This window comes from Trachypithecus francoisi, unplaced genomic scaffold, assembly GCF_009764315.1.
Source record: "Trachypithecus francoisi isolate TF-2019V2 unplaced genomic scaffold, Tfra_2.0 Lachesis_group21, whole genome shotgun sequence".
Taxonomy (NCBI): domain Eukaryota; kingdom Metazoa; phylum Chordata; class Mammalia; order Primates; family Cercopithecidae; genus Trachypithecus; species Trachypithecus francoisi.
This window is the reverse complement of record NW_022681467.1, coordinates 29,288,245-29,311,189: the sequence shown is the minus strand read 5'-3', so window position 1 is coordinate 29,311,189 and position 22,945 is coordinate 29,288,245. Positions and strand designations below refer to the sequence as shown.

General features: G+C 49.0%; 2 protein-coding genes and 2 long non-coding RNA genes across 8 annotated transcripts in view; 2 read left to right on the top strand and 2 right to left on the bottom strand.

Moving 5' to 3' along the window:
- Positions 1–2,635, bottom strand: part of CHMP4B (charged multivesicular body protein 4B) — a 47,044-nt gene extending 44,409 nt beyond the window's left edge. The window contains exon 1 of the mRNA XM_033186139.1: positions 2,307–2,635. Coding sequence (XP_033042030.1) covers positions 2,307–2,496 — 190 coding nt within the window. The 5' untranslated portion in view covers positions 2,497–2,635. The remainder of the gene's footprint in view (positions 1–2,306) is intronic.
- Positions 1,634–19,156, top strand: LOC117068667. Its single transcript, XR_004431202.1, has 3 exons — positions 1,634–1,898; positions 13,771–13,858; positions 18,262–19,156. It is a non-coding gene; the product is annotated as an uncharacterized LOC117068667 (long non-coding RNA).
- LOC117068666 lies at positions 1,909–3,188 on the top strand. Its single transcript, XR_004431201.1, has 2 exons — positions 1,909–2,225; positions 2,371–3,188. It is a non-coding gene; the product is annotated as an uncharacterized LOC117068666 (long non-coding RNA).
- Positions 19,157–19,832: 676 nt separating the features above from the next.
- Positions 19,833–22,945, bottom strand: part of ZNF341 (zinc finger protein 341) — a 63,792-nt gene continuing 60,679 nt past the window's right edge. For 3 of the 5 annotated variants that reach the window (XM_033186134.1, XM_033186133.1, XM_033186137.1), the window contains 2 exons: positions 22,473–22,543; positions 19,833–21,110 (listed from right to left, as the gene is read on the bottom strand). In XM_033186134.1, the coding sequence (XP_033042025.1) occupies positions 20,581–21,110; positions 22,473–22,543 (601 nt within the window). In that variant the 3' untranslated portion in view covers positions 19,833–20,580. The remainder of the gene's footprint in view (positions 21,111–22,472; positions 22,544–22,945) is intronic. The other 2 variants (XM_033186136.1, XM_033186135.1) reach the window with 1 other exon arrangement.

The following is a 22,945-nucleotide window of genomic DNA, read 5'->3' as shown; positions in this document are numbered from 1 at the left end:
GGCCGAGGCAGGCAGATCACAAGGTCAGGTGTTGGAGACCAGCCTGACCAACATGGTGAAACCCCATCTCTACTAAAAATACAAAAATTAGCCAGTCATGGTGGTGCGCACCTGTAATCCCAGCTACTCAGGAGGCTGAGGCAGGAGAATTACTTGAACCCAGGAGGCAGAGGTTGCAGTGAGCTGAGATCGTGCCACTGTACTCCAGCCTGGGCGACAGAGCAAGACTCCATCTCAAAAAAAAAAAAAAACAAAACTGCGGAAACTCAGCGAGCTCCAGACCAAAAGATCAGAGGAGAATAGTAAATTGACACTTTACTCCTGCATTCCAAAATGCAGAAAGGTAAAAACACTGACTCTGATGACCACAAACAGAGGATCTGGACTGAGGGCGAGTCATCAGAGGAAAAAGCTAGAGACAGCAAAATATAACCCTGTTCCCATCTCCACAACTAAGCTGGAGTCCAGGCCACAAATGGACCACTGCAGCTGCCTCCTCACTGTTCTCCCTGCTCCCACCCTCTTCCCCCACCCACTCTCCAAACAGCAGCCAGATGATGTTTCAAAAACCCTGTCAATAAGGACACGTTCCAGCAAAATACCCTCCAAAAGCTTTCCATCCACTTGGAATAAAATCCAAACTCTTCACCAACAAGTTCAAAGTCCAACCCCCGCCCCCTTTATTTCATACCACTCTCCCTCCAAGCACTACATTCGGGACACAGGGGTCTCCCTCTTCTGCTTCTTACAACCTGCCAACCTCCGAGCCTTTTCCCATGCTGCTTTCCATGCCTGGAAGGCTCCTCCCCCAGATTTTTACAGAGCTGGTTCCTTCTCCAGACTCAGTTCAAACTTTACCTTTTCAAAGAAGCCTTCCCTGACCATTCTATCTAAAGTGGCATCCCTCCCACTCCACCACTCCCTATCAGACCATCTTTTTGTGTGTTTAGTACTTATCACCCCCAGACAATATTTTCTTCATTTATTTTCCTGTTTCGGTCTTTTCTCCCATTAGGGTTGAGGCTGTGTTTTGTTCACCCCTATGAATACAGCGCACGCACCAGGCACTAAAAAGAATTATCAGAATATCTGTTGACTATCAGCAGAGAAGCATCCTCAAGATAGGCTATTTTGTTCTCCTATTAGAATGCAGAAAACATCGATTTAGCCCCTACTATGTGCTGAGCACTGTAAATCCATGATTTTCCTTTTAGAAGGGTAAATTAGCTCAAGGTCACACTGTTAGTCACTAGCAGACTTCTGAGAGAATTACTTCACTTCTAAACCCCTCTCCAAGAGAAGAGATGTCGTTCTGTGTTTCACTCTCACATGGCCATAACAAGAAAAAGCAAATATTTCTAAACAGCTTTACAGTTTTAAAGCATTTTCACATTCATCTCACTTAAGAAAAACACAAAGCACTTAGAATGCCCAGAAAGCCATACACCAACAGGAAGTAAAGTAAGCAATGCCTCAAGATTCGATGCCGCGGCCCTGAATCCCAGTAGTGGGGACTGGGGAGGAGTCGGGAGTCTCTAGTTCTGGTTCAGAGGGATGGGGAAGCGGTGAGTCACGGGGTGAAGGCTTGCGCCACGGGAAACTTTGGTAAGGCCAAGCTATGAGGCAACAAGAAGTGAATCACAACGCTAGAAGACACCTTAGGCCTCAACTGAGGCCAAACCCTGGCTGACGGATGGGGAAACTGAGGCCTCAAAGGGAGAGCAACTTGCTCGAGTTCACTTAGCAAGTGAACAAGCAGGAATCAGGGGGTCTCCTCTCCCCCAGTCCCCTTTTCTCTCCACCAAGGAGGCTTTTCAACGAGAATTCTGAGTTAAGGGGATCGGGGAGGAGCCAAGGGCAGCTCACAGATTCCACCGAGGAGCCGGGAGAGGGCACAGGTAGGACCAGGAAGCACAGAAATGCTAGGATGGGGGCAGAAATGAGCCGCGGAGGAGGCAGGGGCAGTAGCTAGGCAGGTGGGTGAGGCCAAAGGGAGCAGAAAAAGGCGGAAGAGAAAGGGACAGAGTGCGGACGGAGGAAAGTGCTGTGATATTGGGTCTGAAGGGGCCTGGCGGGGTGGAGAGAGGGTGAGAGGAGAGAGCAGAATAAGTCTGACGATGAAAAAGTCCAGGGATCGCGGAGACATTGAAGGGAGTCGGAGAGGGGGTCCCAGATCCGGCAAGAAGTCTGACCCGGAGAGTTCCAGGGTCAGACCAGACCCCGAGGTGAGTCACGAAGGGGGAAGTCCGGGCCCGGGGAGCCTGGGGGGAACCCGTGGGAAGTCGGAAGGGGCCGGGCCGCCTCACCGCGCTTGTTTTTGGTGCCGTGCTTCTTGGCGGCCGTCAGCTCCTGCTCGATTTTCTTCTCTAGGAACTCTTGTTTCTTGCTTAACATCTCCTCCGTGTCCCGCAGCCGCTGGATGGCCTCCTGCGGGGTCGGGCCGCCCTTGCCGGCCTTACCCCCTCCAGCCCCGAACAGCTTCCCGAACACCGACATGGTTGCTGCTCGCCGCGCCGGCCTTCGCCGCCCGCTCCGGCTCGGCTCGGCTCCGGCGCCCGCTCCCAGCCCCGCCGCTCCCTGCCGCCGCAGGCCTCTCCTCCGCCTCCGCCTCCGCCCCGCAGCTGGGCCCGGCCGCGCCACCTCCCACAGGCCCCCACGCCCGGCCCGGCCGGCGTCAGGGCAACGCGCCGCTGACTACAACTCCCAGTGGGCAACGCGCCGGCCGCACCTCAAATCTAACGGAGGGAAGCGCGCTGCAAGCCGGGAGGCTATAGTCTTCCGGCTTCAGGCGCTCCCAGGCGCGTCTTTTCGGTCTAGCTGGGGTCAAAGGGCGTGTGGCATGGTGGGAAATGTAGTCTCCTTGGCCTGTGCTCTGTAGGAGTGGCATAATAGTAAGACAAATAACAGTAAGTGTGCAACACTGCTCAAAAATTTATTGCTAGAATGGGATACCGGTATGCTTGAACTTTACATCATGTGAAGTTATCTTAAAAGCGTGAAGGCAATAGTTGTTTCCAATTTCAATCTGTCAATTCTGTGGTCACAGAAGCAAAGCAGTATCTTCTCCAGTTAAGTACCGTAGTCTCCCCTTTATCTGCGATTTTACTTTCAGCAGTTTCACTTGTCCAACTAAGGTCTGACAATATTAAATAGAAAATTCCAGAAATAAAGAATTCATAAGTTTTTAATTTCCATTGACCTAATGAAATCTCATGCTATCCTGTTCCATCCCACCTGTGATGTGAATCATCCCTTTGTCCAACATACCTCTACCACCTGTTAGTCACTTACCAGCTTAGGAGTTATCAGATGGATTGTCACGGTGTTTCAGTGCTTTCATTCGAGTAACCCTCATTTTACTAAATAATAGCCCAAAGTGCAAGAGTAGTAACGCTGGCAGTTTGGATATGCCAAACTGAAGCTGTAAAGTGCTTCCTTTAATTGTAAAGATGGAAGTTCTCAGCTTAAGAAAAAAAAGTCGTATGCTGAGCTTACTGGGATCTGCAGTAAGAATGAATCATCTAGCCCTGGAATTGCGAAAGAGGAAAAAGAAATTCATGCTGGTTTTGCTGTCGTACCTCAAACTGCAAAAGTTACAGCCACAGTGTGTGATAAGTGCTTAATTAAGATAGAAAAGGCATTAAGTTATATCCTTACTTAGAGGGGGGAAAAAAGAAAATAAAATTTTTTAAAAAAGAAAAGAAAAAGCATTAAGCTTATAGGTGGAAGACACGAACAAAAAATATGTTCCAACTGACAGCAACCTGTTACGCCAGAAAGCATTGAGCCTGTATAAAGGCTTCAGCAAGGAATCTCCTAAAACAAGTGGCACCAAGCCACTTACTGAAAGTAATGGATGGTTACACCGACTTAGGAATAGGTTTAGATTGCAAGATATAAAAATTACTGGATGGGCTGGGCATAGTGGCTCACACCTGTAATCCCAGCACTCTGGGAGGCCTAGGTGGGTGGATCACCTGAGGTCAGGAGTTCGAGACTAGCCTGGCCAATGTGGTGAAACCCCCATCTCTACTAAAAATACAAAAAAAAAAAAAATTAGCTGGGCTTGATGGCACACGCCTGTAATCCCAGCTACTTGGAAGGCTGAGGCAGGAAAATCGCTTGAACCTGGGAGGCAGAGGTTCTCCATGAGGAGAACCTCTGTGTGGGGGCACCCACCCCACATTTCCCTTCTGCAATGCCCTAGCAGAGGTTCTCCATGAGGACCCCACCCCTACAGCAAACTTCTGCCTGGGCATCGAGGCATTTCCATATATCTTCTGAAATCTAGGTGGAGGTTCTCAAACCTCAATTCTTGACTTCTGTGCACTCAAAGGCTCAGCACCCCATGGAAGCTGCCAAGGCTTGGAGCTTGCACCCTCTGAAGCCACGGCCTGAGCTCTACATTGGCCCTATTTCAGCCATGGTTGGAGTGGCTAGGAAGCAGGGCACCAAGTCCCTAGGCTGCACACAGCTTGGGGACCCTGGGCCTGGCCCACAAAAGCACTTTTTCCTCCTAGGTCTCCCAGCCTGTGAAGGGAGGGGCTGCTGTTAAGTCCTCTGTCATGCCCTGGAGACATTTTCCCCATTGTCTTGGGGATTAACATTCAGTTCCTCGTTACTTATGCAAATTTCTGCAGCCAGCTTGAATTTCTCCTCAGAAAATAGGTTTTTCTTTTCTATCACATTGTTAGGCTGCAAATTTTCCAAACTTTTATGCTCTGCTTCCCTTATAAAACTGAATGCCTTTAACAGCACCTAAGTTTCCTCCTGAATGCTTTGCTGCTTAGAAATTCCTTCCACCAGATACCCTAAATCATCTCTCTGGAGTTCAGATTTCCACAAATCTCTAGGGTAGGGGCAAAATGCCACGTCTCTTTGCTGAAATATAACAAGAGTCACCTTTGCTCCAGTTCCCAACAAGTTCCTCATCTCCATCTGAGACCACCTCAGCCTGGACCTATAGTCTATATCGCTATCAGGCTTTTGGTCAAAGTCATTCAACAGGTCTCCAGGAAGTTCCAGACTTTCCTACGTTTTCCTGTCTTCTTCTGAGCCCTCCAAATTGTCCCAACCTCTGCCTGTTACCCAGTTCCAAAGTCACTTCCACATTTTCAGATATCTTTTTAGCAACACCCCACTCTACTGGTAGCAATTTACTGTAATTAGTCCATTTTCACACTGCTGATAAAGACATACCTGAGACTGGGCAATCTACAAAGGAAAGAGGTTTAATTGGACTTACAGTTCCATATGGCAGGGGAAGCCTCACAATCATGGCAGAAGGGCAAGGAGGAGCAAGTCCCGTCTTACATGGATGGCAGCAGGCAAAGAGACAATGAGAGCCAAGCAAAAGGGGTGTCTCCTTATCAGACCATCAGATCTCATGAGACTTATTCACTACCACAAGAACAGTATGGAAGAAACCGCTGCCATGATTTAATTATCTCCTACCAGGTCCCTCCCACAACAATGGGAATTATGGGAGATATAATTCAAGATGAGATTTGAGTGGGGACACAGCCAAACTATATCAAGTACCAACTACAAGCAATTAGTGTTAGTCACCTGAACCGCTGGGTTGAAAAGAATTTTGAGGCTGCATCAGAAATTCTTGTAAAAAAAGTGCAAACATTGTCCTGGCATGGTGGCTCGCACCTGTAATCTCAGCATTTTGGGAGTCCAAGATGGGAAGATTCCTTGAACCCAGGAGTTTGAGACCAGCCTGGGCAACATAGGGAGACCCAGTCTCAAGAAATAATTAAAACTTACCTGGACATGCTGGCACACACCTATGGTCCCAGCTATTCGAGAGGCTGAGGCAGGAGGATCACTTGAGCCCAGGAAGTTGAGGCTGCAGTGAGCTGTGAACATGCAACTGCACTCCAGCCTGGGTGACAGAGTGAGAAGCTGTCTCAAAAAAAAAAAAAGAAAAAAAAAGTGCTCAAGATGGATTTGTGATGTCTACCCAGGGTATGGGAAGGGGAGTGGTGACACGTGGGCACAGTAGCTGCCATCTTGGCTGAGAATTCAGCTGCCACAATAGAGATTCACAGAGTAGACTGGCTCAATACTGGAGAGCCCTGGGCTTTGCTGGTCTTTATTTTTCTGGTCTCTCAGACAAAGACACAGCCTTTTCAAACTTTGACCAACTCGTATTAACTTATTCAAAACTGTGTGAAAAAGAATGAGCCACTAGTACATGCAAGAATTTGGATGATTCACAGATATTATGCTGAGTGAAAGAAACCAGATACAAAAGCCTGTATGATTCCACATATATGAAGCTCAAAAACAGGCAAAACTAATCTGTGGTGGTAGGAATCAGAATAATGGTTACCTCCAGGGAGGTACAGACCAGAAAGAGGACCCTTACAAGGTGCTAACAGGTTCAATAGCAGGATCCAGAGGTGTTCACATGGCTGTATACAAATTCATCAGTGTTTATGCTTAAGATCAGTGCCGTTTACATATCTTATGTACTTTATTAAACACGTTACATTGGCCAGGCGCGGTGGCTCAAGCCTGTAGTCCCAGCACTTTGGGAGGCCGAGACGGGCAGATCACGAGGTCAGGAGATCGAGACCATCCTGGCTAACACGGTGAAACCCCGTCTCTACTAAAAAATACAAAAAACTAGCCGGGCGAGGTGGCGGGCACCCGTAGTCCCAGCTACTCAGGAGGCTGAGGCAGGAGAATGGCGTAAACCCGGGAGGTGGAGCTTGCAGTGATCCCACCACTGCACTCCAGCCTGGGTGACCGAGCGAAACTCCATCTCAAAAAAACAAAAAATGTTACATTACAATTTAATAAAACATCTCTAGGCCGGGCATGGTGGCTCATGCTTGTAATCCCAGCACTTTGAGAGGCCAAGGTGGGTGGATCACTTGAGGTCAGGAGTTTGAGACCAGCCTGGCCAACATGGTGAAACCCCGAGTCTACTAAAAAAATGCAAAAATGAGCTGAGCATGGTGGCGCACACCTGTATTCCCAGCCACTCGGGAGGCTGAGGCAGGAGAATCACTTGAACCCAGGAGGTGGAAGTTGCAGTGAGCTGAGATCATGCCACTGCACTCCAGCCTGGGCGACATAGCAAGACTCCATCTGAAAAATAAGTAAATAAGTAAATAAATAAATAACATCTCTAGCTGGGCATGGTGGCTCATGCCTGTAATCTCAGCACTTTGGGAAACCAAGGTGGGAGGATTGCTTGAGGCCACAGTTTGACACCATCCCGGGCAACATAGTGAGATCTCTTCTCTAGAAAAAAATTTAAAAATTAGCCGGGCATGGTGGCACAAGCCTGTAGTCTAGGCTACTTGGGAAGCTGAGGTGGAAAAATTGCTTGGGCCCAGGAGTTCAAAGCTACAGTGAGCTATGATGATACCACTGCACTCCAGCCTGAGCAACAGAGGGAGACCCTGTCTCAAAAAAAAACGAACAACAACAACAAAAAAAACACACACACAAACTATCTCTAATAAGAGGAGCAATAGAAGAACAGTTTTTATTTATTTGCAAAGTGCCTTTGCACACAAAAATCCCATCTCATCTCCATCATCCCTCTAAGCCCCATGAAATAAGCATTACTATCCTCCTCCATTTTACAGTTGAGGAAACCGAGGCCCAAAGAAGTAGGAATTGACTAAAGTCACATGGTTAAAGATACCCAGCCATATATTTGTAACCTTCCTTGAAAACATTAATTATGAAATAAAACCTTAATTATGAAACTTGGTCTCACATAATTACACCAAATTAAATACAGAGGACTTTGCTGATTTTTTTTTTTTTTTCTGAGACGGAGTCTCGCTCTGTCGCCCAGGCTGGAGTGCAGTGGCCAGATCTCAGCTCACTGCAAGCTCTGCCTTCGGGGTTTACACCATTCTCCTGCCTCAGCCTCCCGATTAGCTGGGACTACAGGCGCCCGCCACCTCGCCCAGCCAGTTTTTTGTATTTTTTAGTAGAGAGGGGGTTTCACTGGGTTAGCCAGGATGGTCTCGATCGCCTGACCTTGTGATCCGCCCGTCTCGGCCTCCCAAAGTGCTGGGATTACAGGCTTGAGCCACCGCGCCTGGCCGACTTTGCTGATTTTTTTTTTTTTTTTTTTTTTCTTTTTTTTTTTTTTTGAGACGGAGTCTCGCTCTGTCGCCCAGGCTGGAGTGCAGTGGCCAGATCTCAGCTCACTGCAAGCTCTGCCTTCGGGGTTTACACCATTCTCCTGCCTCAGCCTCCCGATTAGCTGGGACTACAGGCGCCCGCCACCTCGCCCAGCCAGTTTTTTGTATTTTTTAGTAGAGAGGGGGTTTCACTGGGTTAGCCAGGATGGTCTCGATCGCCTGACCTTGTGATCCGCCCGTCTCGGCCTCCCAAAGTGCTGGGATTACAGGCTTGAGCCACCGCGCCTGGCCGACTTTGCTGATTTTTAGTTGTAAAAAAGAGTTCATCCAACATCCTCTCCTGATTAAACAAAAAAACAACAACAACAAAAAAAACAAAACCTGAAACACTCAGCCAACTAGGAATAGGAGGGAAGATCTCAACCTGGTAAGAAGCATCTGTGCAAAACCCACAGCTAACATCATACTTAATGGTGAAGACAAAGGCCGAAAGCTTTCCCCCTAAGATCAGGAATAAGATAAGGATGCCTACTCTCATCACTTCCAATCAACATTGTACTGAAAGTTCTTGCCAGGGCAATTAAGCAAGAAAAATAAATAAAAGGCATCCAGATTGGAAAACCAGAGGTAAAACTATTTATATTTGCAGATTACGTGATCTCATATAGAGAAAAACCTAAAGAATACACAGAAAGCTATTAGAACTAAAAATGAGTTCAGCATGGTTCAACAATATCAATACACAAAAATCAGTTGTATTTCTGTACATTAGCAATGAGCAATATGAAATTGATATTAAGAATCATTTCCATTTACAATAGCATCAAAAATAATAAAACATTTAGCAATAAATTTAACCACGGAAAGTAAAGGCTTGTCCTCTGAAAAGTACCAAACCTTGTTGAAAGAAATTAAGGAAGACCTTTTTTTTTTTTTTTTGAGACGGAGTCTCGCTCTGTCGCCCGGGCTGGAGTGCAGTGGCCAGATCTCAGCTCACTGCAAGCTCCGCCTCCCGGGTTTACGCCATTCTCCTGCCTCAGCCTCCCAAGTAGCTGGGACTACAGGCGCCCGCCACCTAGCCCGGCTAGTTTTTTGTATTTTTTAGTAGAGACGGGGTTTCACCGTGTTAGCCAGGATGGTCTCTGATCTCCTGACCTCGTGATCCGCCCGTCTCGGCCTCCCAAAGTGCTGGGATTACAGGCTTGAGCCACCGCGCCCGGCCGACTTAATTGTTAAGATAGCAACACTCTCCAAATTGCTCAACAGATTCAATACAAGCCTTTCAAAATCTGAGCTGCATTTTTTGCAGAAATGGACAAGTTTATCCCACACTTCATATGGAATTGCAAGAGACCCTAAATAGTCAAAACAGTATTCAAAAAGAAAAATAAAGTTGGAAGATTCACTGTACTGATTTCAAAACTTACTACAAAGCTACAATAATCAAAGAAGTTTATCCATCAGTTGAATAGAATTGAGAGTACAAAAATAAACCTATACATCTATAGTCAATTTATTTTCAACAAGTGTGCTAAGACCATTAAATGGGGGATGCATAGTCTTTTCAACAAGTGGTGCTAGGACAGCTGGGTATCCAAATGCAAAGGAATGGGGCCAGGCCCTGTGGCTCATGCCTGTAATCCCAGCACTTTGGGAGGCCAAGGCAGGAAGATTGCAGGAGCCCAGGAGTTCAAGACCAGCCTAGGTAACATAGTAACACCCCCAATTCTGAAAAAAAAAAAAAAAAGAATAATAAATAAAATTAGCCAGGCATGGTGGTGTGTGTCTGCAGTCTCAGTTACACAGGAGGCTAAGGTGGAACGATCACTTGAGCCCAGGAGTTCAAGGCTGCAGTGAGCTGTGATTTCATCACTCTACTCCAGCCTGGGTGACAGAGTGAGATCCTGTCACCCAGGCTGACCCTATATGAAATGTTCAAAATAGTCAAATGCATAGAGATAGAAAGCAGATTAGTGGTTGCCAGGATCCAGAGAGGGGGGAAAAGGAGAATGAGTGCTTAATGGGTACAGGGTTTCTTTTTGGGATGATGAAAATGTTATGTAACTAGATTGTGATGATGGTTACACAATATTGTGAATGTACTAAAAAGTGTTGAATTGTATACTTTAGTTAAAATGGTGAATTTTTTTTTTTTTTTTGTAGCTGGAGTCTCACTCTGTTGCCCAGGCTAGAGTGGAGTGGTGCAATCCTGGCTCACTACAACCTCTACTTCCCAGGTTCAAGCAATTATCCTGCCTCAGCCTCCTGAGTAGCTGAGATTACAGGCACTGCCACCACACCTGGCTAATTTTTTGCATTTTTAGTAGAGATGGGGTTTCACTGTGTTGGCCAGGGTGGTCTCAAACTCCTGACTTCTGGTGATCTGCCCGCCTCAGCCTCCCAAAGTGCTGGGATTACAGGCATCAGCCACCGCACCCGGCCAAAATGGTCAATTTTATGTCATGTGAATTTTATCTCAATTTCTATTTTTATTGTGTGAGACACAGTCTCGCTTTGTTGCCCAGACTGGAGTGCAGCGGCGCAGTCTCAGCTCACTCACTGCAACCTCCACCACCCAGTTTCAAGTACCCACCACTATAACCGGCTAATTTTTGTATTTTCAGTGGAGACAGGGTTTCACCATTTTGGCCAGGCTGGTCTCGAACTCTCAAACTCCTGACTTCAGGTGATCTGCCTACCTCGGCCTCCCAAAGTTTTGGATTATAGGCTACAACCACCACACCTGGCCTTATCTCAATTTGTTGTTGTTTTTTTTTGTTTTTTTTTTTTGAGACACTTTCACTCTTGTCGCCTAGGCTGGAGTGCAATGGTACGATCTCGGCTCACCACAACCTCCGCCTCCCGGGTCCCGGTTGAAGCAGTTTTCCTGCCTCAGCCTCCAGAGTAGCTGGGATTACAGACATGTGCCACCACACCCAGCTAATTTTTGTATTTTTAGTAGAGACGGGGTTTCACCATGTTGGCCAGGCTGGTCTCAAACTCCTGACCTTGTGATCCACTCGCATCAGCCTCCCAAAGTGTTGGGATTACAGGCGTGAGCCACCGCACCCGGCCCCTTATCTCAATTTTTAAAAGTGCGTTGAAGTAATGAAGAGGGAACATGTTTTGGTGCCTACCACACAAACCTAGATTAGAAGTGGGGGCCGAGGCCGGGCACGGTGGCTCAAGCCTGTAATCCCAGCACTTTGGGAGGCCGAGGCGGGCGGATCATGAGGTCAGGAGATCAGAGACCATCCTGGCTAACACTGTGAAACCCTGTCTCTACTAAAAAATACAAAAAACTAGCCGGGCGAGGTGGCGGGCGCCTGTAGTCCCAGCTACTCGGAGGCTGAGGCAGGAGAATGGCGTGAACCCAGGAGGCGGAGCTTGCAGTGAGCTGAGATCCGGCCACTGCACTCCAGCCTGGGCGACAGAGCGAGACTCCGTCTCAAAAAAAAAAAGAAGTGGGGCTCTACCATTCAGCTATGTGCTTTACCTGCCTTGGTTTTCCTATCCGCAAAACAGAAATAACACTATATTCCTCACCAGGCCATTCTGATGATTCAGTGACAACACAGACAAAGGCCTTAGCACAGAATATGTATTCAACCGATATTTATGAAATAATAACCACAGGAATCATAATCATTATCATCCATGGAACCCTCGCTCTGACAGACAGCTTACATAGTATATCTCATTTATTTATTTATTTTTATTTTATTTTATTTTTTGAGACAGGGTCTCACTCTGTCACCCAAACTGGAGTGCAGTGGCACGATCATGGCTCACTGCAACCTCTGCCTCCCAGGCTCAAGCGATCCTCCCACCTCAGCCTCCCAAGTAGCTGTGACCACAGGTGTGTGCCACCACACCCAGCTAATTTTTATATCTTTTGTAGAGACAGGGTCTCCCTATGTTGCCCAGGCTGGTCCCAAACCCCTGGGCTCAAGTAATTCTCCCACCTTGGCCTCTCAGAGTGCTGGGATTACAGGTGTGAGCCATCACGCCCAGCCAGATTATCTCATTTAATCATCCAACTATAGTTCTATGAGGCAGGTACAGATTACAGCTGAGGAAACAGAAGCTTGGAGAGGTTGAATCACTTGCTGAAGACCACACCATTACTGAGTGGTCTGGTTGGCACTTGAACCGTGAGAAAATAACAGAATCTTCATTCAGCACTTTATGCTAAGCCAGATACTGAGCCGAGGATTTTACATGCATTACCTCATTTAGCCCACACAACTATATGAGGTAGGCTTTATTGTTCCCATTTTATACATTAACAGAGGTTGGACACTTTGCCTAAGATCACACACTTGTAGGAGGCAGAGCTGGGATTCTTACTGTAAAGGCAACCCGTTTAGCCACTGTGCTATTCTGCCTACATGCCAATGAATGAATGAACAGAGACATTCACACATACAAACAGGTAAATAAATAAAGTGTGGTGGGCCTGGGAGCAGGTCTGACCTCCCAGGGGAGTGGGGCAAAGTAAGCAACGGGGGCAGGAAAGGCCCGGCCCAGCAGAACTTGAGGGGTTAAGTGAGGAGTGAGGGGGAGGCGGGTGAGATTGTTGACCCTGAAAGGACCCTATACTCGTGCTAATGGTGGGTTACAGGGCCTACTCCATACCCATTTGTCTAACCACATGCAGGCCATGCAGCAGGCCCTAGACGGCCACACAGGCTCCAGTCAATGACTATGACTCCCTGGACCTTACCCCAGGGAAACCCAAATCCTCACTCAGGCCCAGGCCCAAGGCATAGGTAGACTAGAAGTCTCCCTGCATGAGGAAGGAAAAGTACACATCCAATCCTTTAGAATGTCCTGTTGGCTCTACCCTCAAAATATATCCAGAACTCTATCATTTCTTACCATCTTCATTGCTGTCACTCTGGTCAAAAGTACCTGCACTGTTGCAGTAGCCTCCTGGTGGGCAGGATAATGGTCTTTCAAAGGTCCCTGTCCTCATCCCCAGAATCTCACCTTAAATGGACTTTGCAGAAGTGTTAAGGAGCTTGAAATGGCCGGGCACAGCGGCTCACGCCTGTAATCCTAGCACTTCGGGAGGCCGAGGTGGGCAGATCACGAGGTCAGGAGATTGAGACCATCCTGGCCAACACGGCGAAACCCCGTCTTTACTAAAAATACAAAAAAATTAGCCAGGCATGGTGATGTGTACCTGTAGTCCCAGCTACTCAAGGAGGCTGAGGCAGGAGAATGGGGTGAACCCAGGAGGCAGAGCTTGCAGTGAGCCAAGATAGTGTCACTGCACTCCAACCTGGGCGACCGAGCGAGACTCCATCTCAAAAAAAAAAGAGCTTGAAATGATGAGATTATTCTGGATTATCCAGCTGGCCTCAACGTAATCACAAAACAGAAGCAAAACGTTTCAGAGTCAGAGACTGGCAGGATGCTGCCCTTCTGGCTTTGAATGGAGAAAGGGGCCACAAGCCAAGGAATGCAGGTGGTTTCTAGAAACTGGAAAAGACAATGGAACAGATTCTCCCCTAGAGCCTCCAGAAGGACAGAGCCCTGCCAACCACTTGATTTTAGTCCAGTGAGAACCATATCAGACTTTTGACCTCCAGAGTGGTAAGATCTGTGTGGTTTAAACCACTAAGTTTCTGATTCTTTGTTACAGAAGCAAGAGGAACCTAATACTCTTCCCCATTGGCCTTCCTGTCTCCATCTTTATTCCTTCCAGTTCATTCTCTGCATGGTAAGCAGAGGTATCCTTTAAAAAGTATGTGTTTGGCCAGGCACAGTGGCTCATCCCTATAATCCCAGCACTTTGGGAGGCCAAGGCGGGTGGATCACTTGAGGCCAGGAGTTCAAGAGTAGCCTGGGTAACATGGTGAAACCCCTCTCTACTAAAAATACAAAAATTAGCCGGGCATGGTGGTATGCACCTGTAGTCTCAAGAGGCAGAGGCATGAGAATCGCTTGAACCTGGGAGTTGGAGGTTGCAGTGAGCCGAGATCACACCACTGCACTCCAGCCTGGGTAACAGAGACAGACTCTGTCTCAGGAAAAAAACCAAAACATATATATATATTTTTTTTTTGACATCTGACATATATATACACACACATATATACATATATATACACACATATATACACATATATACATATGTTTTGACATTGGACATATATACGTATGTCAGATCCAGTCACTGAATGCTCACAATCCTCCAATGGCTTTCCACATCCCTCAAGTAAAACCCAAAGTCCTTTCAATGTCCTTCAAGTCCCTACGTGATGTCATGATTTTCCCATCACCTCCTTGCCCTCCTCCTTTCCAGTGCCTCACTCCAACCACACTGGCCTCTCTACTCTTCCTCAAACACATCAGCAACCCCCAAACTCTCAAAACCTCTACTCACCTCTACTTTTTTTCCTTCTCTATAATACTCATCACCTCCTAACTTCTATAACTTACTTATTTACTTCGTTGTTTATCTTCTGCTTCCTCCACAAAGGATCTCCATAAATAATTGTTTTGCTCATGATGTATCATCAAAGAACTAACTATGCCTGGCACGTAGTAGGTACTTAAGAAATATTTGTTCCATGAATAAATAAGTGGACTGAGGAAGCAGCGACCTGGGAAGCTGCCTTGCCTCGATGAGACTTTGGACAAGACCTTTTCCCTCCCTGGGACTGTTTATTCTCTGTGATTCTTCAAAGGAACCAAGGCCCTTAAAGTTGGGCCTTGGCATCCTGCCTCTGGGTTCTGTGCCTAAGCCTACCCGAGGCACCCTCAACTAGTAAGAGTTCACTCCCAGTCCTCAGGTGAAACCTGCTCACCTCCCTGATCACCACCCTTCAGGCCCTGAAAGCTTTGTGTGTGGGGGGTCACTTGCTGGCAGCCTTGGGGGTTGGGAGCACCAGTAGCTGCCACCTCCACTCCTTCTTCCCCAAGGGAGACAAAACTAGTCCAGCCAGTTCTCCTGGGTCACAGGGACACCTGCTCTGTCGCCGGAGACTTCCAAGCCACCTGCATTAGTCATTTGGCCCAGATATTCTCTGCTCCCTCTTTGAACAAAGGAAAATATCCTTTTATATCAGACATTACTTCCCTGGAGTCTGGGCCAGTCCTATCTCAGCCTACATGACAGATTCCCCCTTGGCCTCCCTGGGGTGAGAGGAGGGGGTGGGTAAAGTGGGCCTTCTTCTCTCAAAGTGCTGTTGTTTATTCACTCGACAAATATTGATCGAACAATTCCTGGGAAGGTCTAAGCACTGTAGATATATCAGGAACAAAAGAGACAAAAGTCGATGCCTTTGTGGACCTTTTGTTTCTAATGAGGACAACAGACAATAAACAAATGTCTAATATAATGTCAAGGGTGATGAATAAAAATAAAATAGAGTAAGGAATTTGAGAATGATGGAGGTGGGCCTATGTTAGACAGATTGGCCAAGGAAAACTATCAGAGGAAATGAGTGTTTTTGTTTTTTTATTTTTTTATTTTTTTGAGATGGAGTCTCACTCTGTTGCCTGGGCTGGAGTGCAGTGGCATGATCTCAGCTCACTGCAACCTTTACCTCCCCGATTCAATTGGTTCTCCAGCCTCAGCCTCCTGAGTAGCTGGGATTACACGCACGCACCAGCATGCCCGGCTAATTTTTTTTTTTTTTTTTTTTTTTTTTGAGGCGGAGTCTCACTCTGTCGCCCGGACTGGAGTGCAGTGGCCAGATCTCAGCTCACTGCAAGCTCCGCCTCCCGGGTTTACGCCATTCTCCTGCCTCAGCCTCCCGAGTAGCTGGGACTACGGGCGCCCGCCACCTCGCCCGGCTAGTTTTTGTATTTTTAGTAGAGACAGGGTTTCACCGTGTTAGCCAGGATGGTCTCGATCTCCTGACCTCGTGATCCGCCCGTCTCGGCCTCCCAAAGTGCTGGTATTACAGGCTTGAGCCACTGCGTCCGGCCGTCCGGCTAATTTTTTGTATTTCTTAGTAGAGACGAGGTTTTGCCACGTTGGCCAGGTTGGTCTCGATCTCCTGACCTTGTGATCCGCCCACCTGAGCCTCCCAAAGTGCTGGGATTACAGGTGTGAGGCACCACGCCTGGCCCAAATGTCCCAATTTTTTACATTTTCTAATTGCTTCTGGAGTAGAGGAGCATAGTCGATTTGTATATATTGATCTTGCTACTATTTCAGCACCCTTGCTACTATCTCACCATTTCCAATCCTGATACTATTTATTTCTTTTTCTTGCTCTATTATTCTGGCCAGGCCGCTAATGTAATATTGGAGTCATAACAGCATAACATCCTTGTGTCATTCCTGATGCGTAGCGTCTCACATTTCACCACTGCAGTATATTTTAAATTTGTTTTTAAATGTTGGCTCACTTTTTCAGACACTGTGAATGCCAAACTGTCTGGAGGCTGCCATGAGCGGCAATTTGTGATCTCTGCTTTACCTGAATTATTTCCCTGAATTGTGACATCAACCTCGCCACGTAGGTACTATTATTCTCCACACTGACACGAGGAAACTGAGGTTCAGAGAGGTGAAGTGACTTGCCATAGTCACACAGATAGGAGGGGGCAGAGACAGAATTCAAACCCAGCTCTGCTTGATACCAAAGACTGTAATCTTTCTCTTTTTCTTTTTTTTTTTTTTTTGAGATGGACTTTTATTTATTTATTTATTTATTTTGATACAGAGTTTACTCTTACTCTGACACTCACATGTCCAGGAGTTTACTCTGTCACCTCGGCTGGAGTGCAATGGTGAGATCTTGGCTCACTGCAACCTCCATCTCCCGGGTTCTAGAGATTCTCCTGTCTCGACTTCCCAAGTAGCTGGGATTACAGGCACGCGCAACCACGAATGGCTAATTTTTTGTATTTTTAATAGAGATGGTGTTTCGCCAAGTTGGCCAGGCTGGCCTCGAACTCCTGATCTCAGGTGATCCGCCCGTCTTGGCCTCCCAAAGTGCTGGGATTACAGGAGTCAGCCACCGCGCCGGGTCAAAGACTGTGATCTTTCTGGGGATGGAGTGAGACCCTGGAGGCCTAGGCCAGCCTCTTTTTATGCTCCACTCTGTCCAGCATCTTGGAGTTCAGTGGAGGCCCCTGGGGTCCTGGAGCAGCTATCACCAACTTTCTCATTTATTTATTTATTTTTATTTTATTTTATTTTATTTTTTTGAGAAAGAGTCTTGCTCTGTCCCCCAAGCTGGAGTGTGGTGGCATGAACTCGGCTCACTGCAACCTCCGCCTCACGGATTCGAGATTCTCCTGCCTCAACCTCCCGAGTAGCTGGGACTACAGGTGCGTGCCATCACGCCTGGCTAATTTTTTGTGTTTTTAGTAGGGACGGGGTTTCACCATGTTAGCCAGGATGGTCTCAATCTCCTGTCCTTGTGATCTGCCCACCTCGGCCTCCCAAAGTGCTGGGATTTGTCACCAACTTCCTGTTAAACATTATAGCTGATCTTGGTACGTCCTTATCTGTGGCCTGGCTCTGCTACTTCCCTGCTGTGTAACTTCGGGCTGCTTAGCCTTAATGTTCCTGTTGCTTCATCTCAGCTGCAAAATGGGCTTAAAAGTAGCGCCTCCATTGAAGTGCTGGGGATGGTGCCAGGCATTCGATAACTAATTAATGTAAGTTCTTGTGATTACCAGTAGACATGTATGCCTGTGTACACTGACAGGAAGAAGCAATAGAAAAACCACTTAAATAGGAAGAAGTTGTCTTTTTTTTTTTGAGACGGAGTTTCATTCTTGTCACCCAGGCTGGAGTGCAATGGCACGATCTCAGTTCACTACAACCTCCGCCTCCCAGGTTCAAGCGATTCTCCTGCCTCAGCCTCCTAAGTAGCTGAGATTACAGACGTGCGCCACCACGCCCAGCTAATTTTTTTGTATTATTAGTAGAGATGGGGTTTCACCATGTTGGCCAGGCTAGTCTCGAACTCCTGACCTCGCGTGATCCACGTGCCTCGGCCTCCCAAAGTGCTGGGATTACAGGCGTGAACCACCACACCCGGCTAAAGATGTCGTTCTTCACATTTCTTTCAATGCCATTCTTACAATTTTTTTAAATGTTCACTGTCTCCCACGACTCCTTCATTATGCAGAGAATAAAGTCCAGATTCCTTAACCCATATCTAAGTCCCTTTCTGATTCATCAACCCACACTTCAATCACAGAAAGTGGCTAAGAACCCATGGAGGCAGGCTCCTCCAGCTTGAGTCCCAGCTCTGCAGCTTTCCTGGCTGTGTGAGCTTGGGTAAGGAAGTTTGCCCCTCTGGGCCTGGGTTTTCTCAGCTGTAAAATATGGAAAGTAACAGCACTCACATGACAGGCTGAGGCGATGTGACTGTAAATAGCCTGGCACAGTGTTCCTCGTGTGGAGAAGCTGGAAGCATCAGCCATGATCATTACCCACCTACTCCTCCAAGACCTCTGGTCATCCTGGAACATCCCAGAACATAGCAGGCCCGGCACTCTCCCACCCCAAGGTGTTTGTGCATGCCCTGCTCTCCTCCAGCACACCTTCCCCTATCCATCCACCCATCAAAGCACCCCAGGCCAAGGCCCAGCTCCAGGGGCATCCCCTCTGACTTCCTGTCCCCACCAGTCCCCCTTGGGCCTTTGTGCAGGCCGGTACACTTTCACACCTCACCCCCATCAACTCTGTCCCTCCTGCCGCCTCACACCCTTCCTGAGGACGTGGGAAGCTGGGCCTGGCTCTGGGCTCCAGCCCTGAGTTCCAACACAGATGACTGAGGGACCTGCCAGCCTTCAAAACAATTCAGTCATCAAATGGAGTTGACAGCCCAGAAGGGTGGCTGTGAAGATAAACAGAAAACACTAGTCAAGGCCCTTTTCTCCTTCCCGCCTCCTCATGAGCCCGATCCACCTCCCACCTGGACCAGCTGAGGGGGAGGAGGAAGCACTGGACGTGGGGACACTGACGGCCTCCAGATGCCCACGCGAGAGGAATTTCTGATCTTGATTACAATGGATTTGGAGGTGGCTAACAATCCCGAATTCCCACAAGTGAGTACAAACCCTGACCCCCATGGGGTGTTGTCCTGGACCGTTTTCTGTGGATAGGTGTTCCCAATTTCCTTTTTTTTTTTAATCTTTGAGACAGGGTCTTGCTCAGTTGCCCAGGCTGGAATGCAGTGGCACAATCTCAGCTCACTGCAGCCTCGACCTGCTGGGCTTAAGTGATCCTCCCACATGAGCCTCCTGCATATCTGGGACTATAGGCACCAGCCGCCATGCCTAGCAAATTTTTTTTTTTTTTTCTGAGACAGGGTCTCACTCTGTCTCCCAGGCTGGAGTGCAGTGGCACGATCTCAGCTCACTGCAACCTCTGTCTCCTGGATTCAAGTGATTCTCCTGCCTCAGCCTCCCAAGTAGCTGGGAATACAGGCGTGCGCCACCACACCTGGCTAATTTTTGTATTTTTAGTAGAGACAGGGTTTCGCCATGTTGGCCAGGCTGGTCTCAAACTCCTGACCTCAGGTGATCTGCCCACCTTGGCCTCCCAAAGTGCTAGGATTACAGGCATGAGCTGCTGTGCCCAGCCTTGCTTCCCTCATCACCTCTCCAGGGCTCCCTGTGTGAGGGGCCCAGGACCCCTCAGCCACCACAAGCTGCAGATGGGAGTGCTGCCACCTAGGGGCAAAGAACGAAACTGCCACAGCTTGGCCCATGCCACCCGGACACATATTATAACAAAAATATTTATTGAGCACTTTCTGCGTGCCGGGCACCGTGCCGAGCCCCTGGCGCACTTCATCGCACTGGATCCCCAGGACAACCCTATGAGGTAGTAGTATCAGTAAGCCCCATTGTACAGATGAGGAACATGGGGCTCAGAGAGGTGAAGTGACTTGCCCAAGGTCACACAGCAAATGCATGGCAACTCTTGGATTTGAAGCCAGATCTGTCTCATAGCTGCAGTCTAACCGTCACACCTGAGTGCCTCCTAAAAGCTACATCACAGAGCTGTCTGAGGACACTGTGGGGAACCGTCTGTGAAAAGGTCCAACACATAAACTCCGAAGAGTTTATGGCAGGCCTCCTGAAGAACAGCGGACTAGAGGCCACCCAGAGGCAGCCTGGAGGCAGAGTGGGGAGGAACTCCCTGTCTTCTCTCCCAGGGGCCCCAACCACCAGCCTAGACTAGCGGGACTCTGGGCTGCTCAGGTTTCAGCCATTTCTCTCCTGCCGGCCGTGGCTCTGCCCAGAAACCATAGGCAGCCCTACCCCTGATCCTAGAATGTTGCAGGGCTTTCCAGCAGGAGAGGGGACACAGGAGGGCGACCATGGGCCAAAGTTTCTGAATGACATTCAGAAGGATTTCTGCCAATGGCTCAATGGCTCGCTTCCACTGGTAAGGATCAGCAGTCTGCCCCCAGGGCCCTGGACCCAAACAGGAGCATCAGGCCTGCCCAGGAAACACACCTCAGGTTCGTCACTCCGAGGCCTGGATGTAGACAGGCACAGCGAGCATGGCACATGGGCCCTCAGCCCCGGCCTGCAGCTCCGCCAGAGCCAGGTTGGAGCCCAGCCCCTCAGCGTGTCCAGGTACCACCAGCTCAGGTTCCGCGCCCACCGCACCACCCACAACGATGGACAGCACCGCGTCTGGCTCTGTGAAGGGCGGCTTGCCAGGGACAGCCTCGGGCACCAGCCCAGCCCCTGCGTCCTTCAGCTCCTCCAGCCCCAGCGGGTCAGGCAAGGGGGTCACCACCTTGCGCCCACCACTGCCGCCACTGCGGGGGGCTGCCCTCCTCTGGGGGGGCCGCCGGGTTTGCAGGTCCTTGTCCTTTTGGGGGCCGAGACGACAGCGGTGATCTTTGAGGTATTTGTGGCGGGAAAAGCCCTTGGCGCAGCCAGCACAGCGGAACTTGTAGTTGCCCGTGTGGGCGCGCTGGTGCTCGGCGAGGTGGGCACGGCGGCTGAAGGACTTGCTGCACAGGGCGCATTTGTGGAGCTTCATGCCTGGAGGGCAAGGGAAAGTCAGTGAGAAGCATCCAGACCTTCACCCCGCAACGGTGCCTCGCACTGGGAATAAAATCCAGGCTCTTGCCCCACCAGCGCCTGTGTGATCTGGCCCCAGTTCTTTCCACCCTCGTTGTCTGCCTTGTCTCAGCCACTCTCTGTGCCAGCCACACTCGCTCTCCTCAGAGATGCCACGCTGGCTCCTGCCTCTGCGCCTTTGTACTTGCCATTCTCCTCTGCCTGGAACAGCCGCTCACTACCTGCACCTTGGCTCACTTTGTCTGGTCATCTCAGGCTCAGGAATGTGGCAGCACCAAGACTCCAACCCAGCTCTGTGTGTCCAAGTCATTGACCTACTCTCCCAGTTTTCACACTTTCTTTAGTGACTGACTTCTTTCTGTAAATCTTCTCAAACAGGGGAGACTTTACCCGCTAGGGGACTCAGCAGTGCCTAGAGATATTTTTGATTGTCACAGCTGTGGAGGGGATGCCACTGACACCCAGTGGATAGAGACCAGGGATGCTGCTAAACATCCTACAGGGCACAGGACAGCCCCCAGGACAAAATTATCTAGCTCAGACCAGGCGCCGGTGGTCACACCTGTAATCCCAGCACTTTGGGAGGCTGAGGTGGGCAGATCGCTTGAGGTCAGGAGTTCGAGACCAGCCTGGCCAACATGGTGAAAACCCCATCTCTACTAAAAATACAAAAATTAGCTGGGCGTGGTGGCAGGCACCTGTAATCCCAGCTACTTGGGAGGCTGAGGCAAGAGAATCACTTGAACCTGGGAGGCAGAGGTTGCAATAAGCTGAGATCACACCACTGCACTCCACCTGGGTGCTGGAGTGAGGCTCTGTCTCAAAAAAAAAAAAAAAAATTATCTGGCCCAAAATGTCAGTGGTGCCAGGGTTGAAGAACCTTGTTCTAGACCTTGGCTGGCATGTGGAAAGCCAGCCAGTCTGCTCTGAGGAGTTGCTGAGAAGCTGAGGAGTGACTTGAAGACCCCTGCCCTGCCCTATCAAGGAAGCTTCCTGGCCATGTTTTGGACCCGCCTGGAATCTGATTCCCTCCACAGCTGGTCCACACCTCTATCACACTGGGCACTGCTCTGACTGAGTCATCTCTGCTCAGGTCAGCTTCCTCCTTGGACTGGGGGACTGTGTCTGATTCATCTCTGTTCATCCTAAAGTCCCTAATACAGGCCTGGCTCATAGCCCACATAAGTGAAAGTGCTGGCTGGAATGTGCTAGGCAGGGAAAACAAGCCTCACGGGATATGTCTGCTCTTTCTCCTCCTGGCGGGTCTATCCCGGTAAACTAGAGCTGAACCAGTCCCTCCTGTCAGGCCCAAGAGCCACTTACCAGAGTGGGAGAGGATGTGGGCCTTCAGCTTGTCCGGCCGGTTGAACTCCTTACTGCAGCCTGTGTGTGTCCTAAAGCCCAAAGACACCGGTCAGGGGGAGTTCACTAAGCTTAGGACGCTCTTGCTGGCCCCTCTGCTAGCCCTGGGCACAAGGGACCGCCTTGTCCACCCTAAGGGCTGGGCAAGGAGGTAGGGTGGGGAGTGAGGCAGACAGGGCCCAGGACAGGATAAAAGGAGAGAGGCTTGGTCGGGCACGGTGGCTCATGCCTGTAATGCCAGCACTTTGGGAGGCCAAGGTGGATGGATCACTTGCGGTCAGGAGCTCAAGACTAGCCTGGGCAACATGACGAAACTCCATCTCTACTAAAAATACAAAAATTAGCCAGGTGTGGTAGCAGGCGCCTGTAATCCCAGCTACTTGGGAAGCTGAGGCAAGAGAATAGCTTGAAGCCAGGAGGCAGAGGTTGCAGTG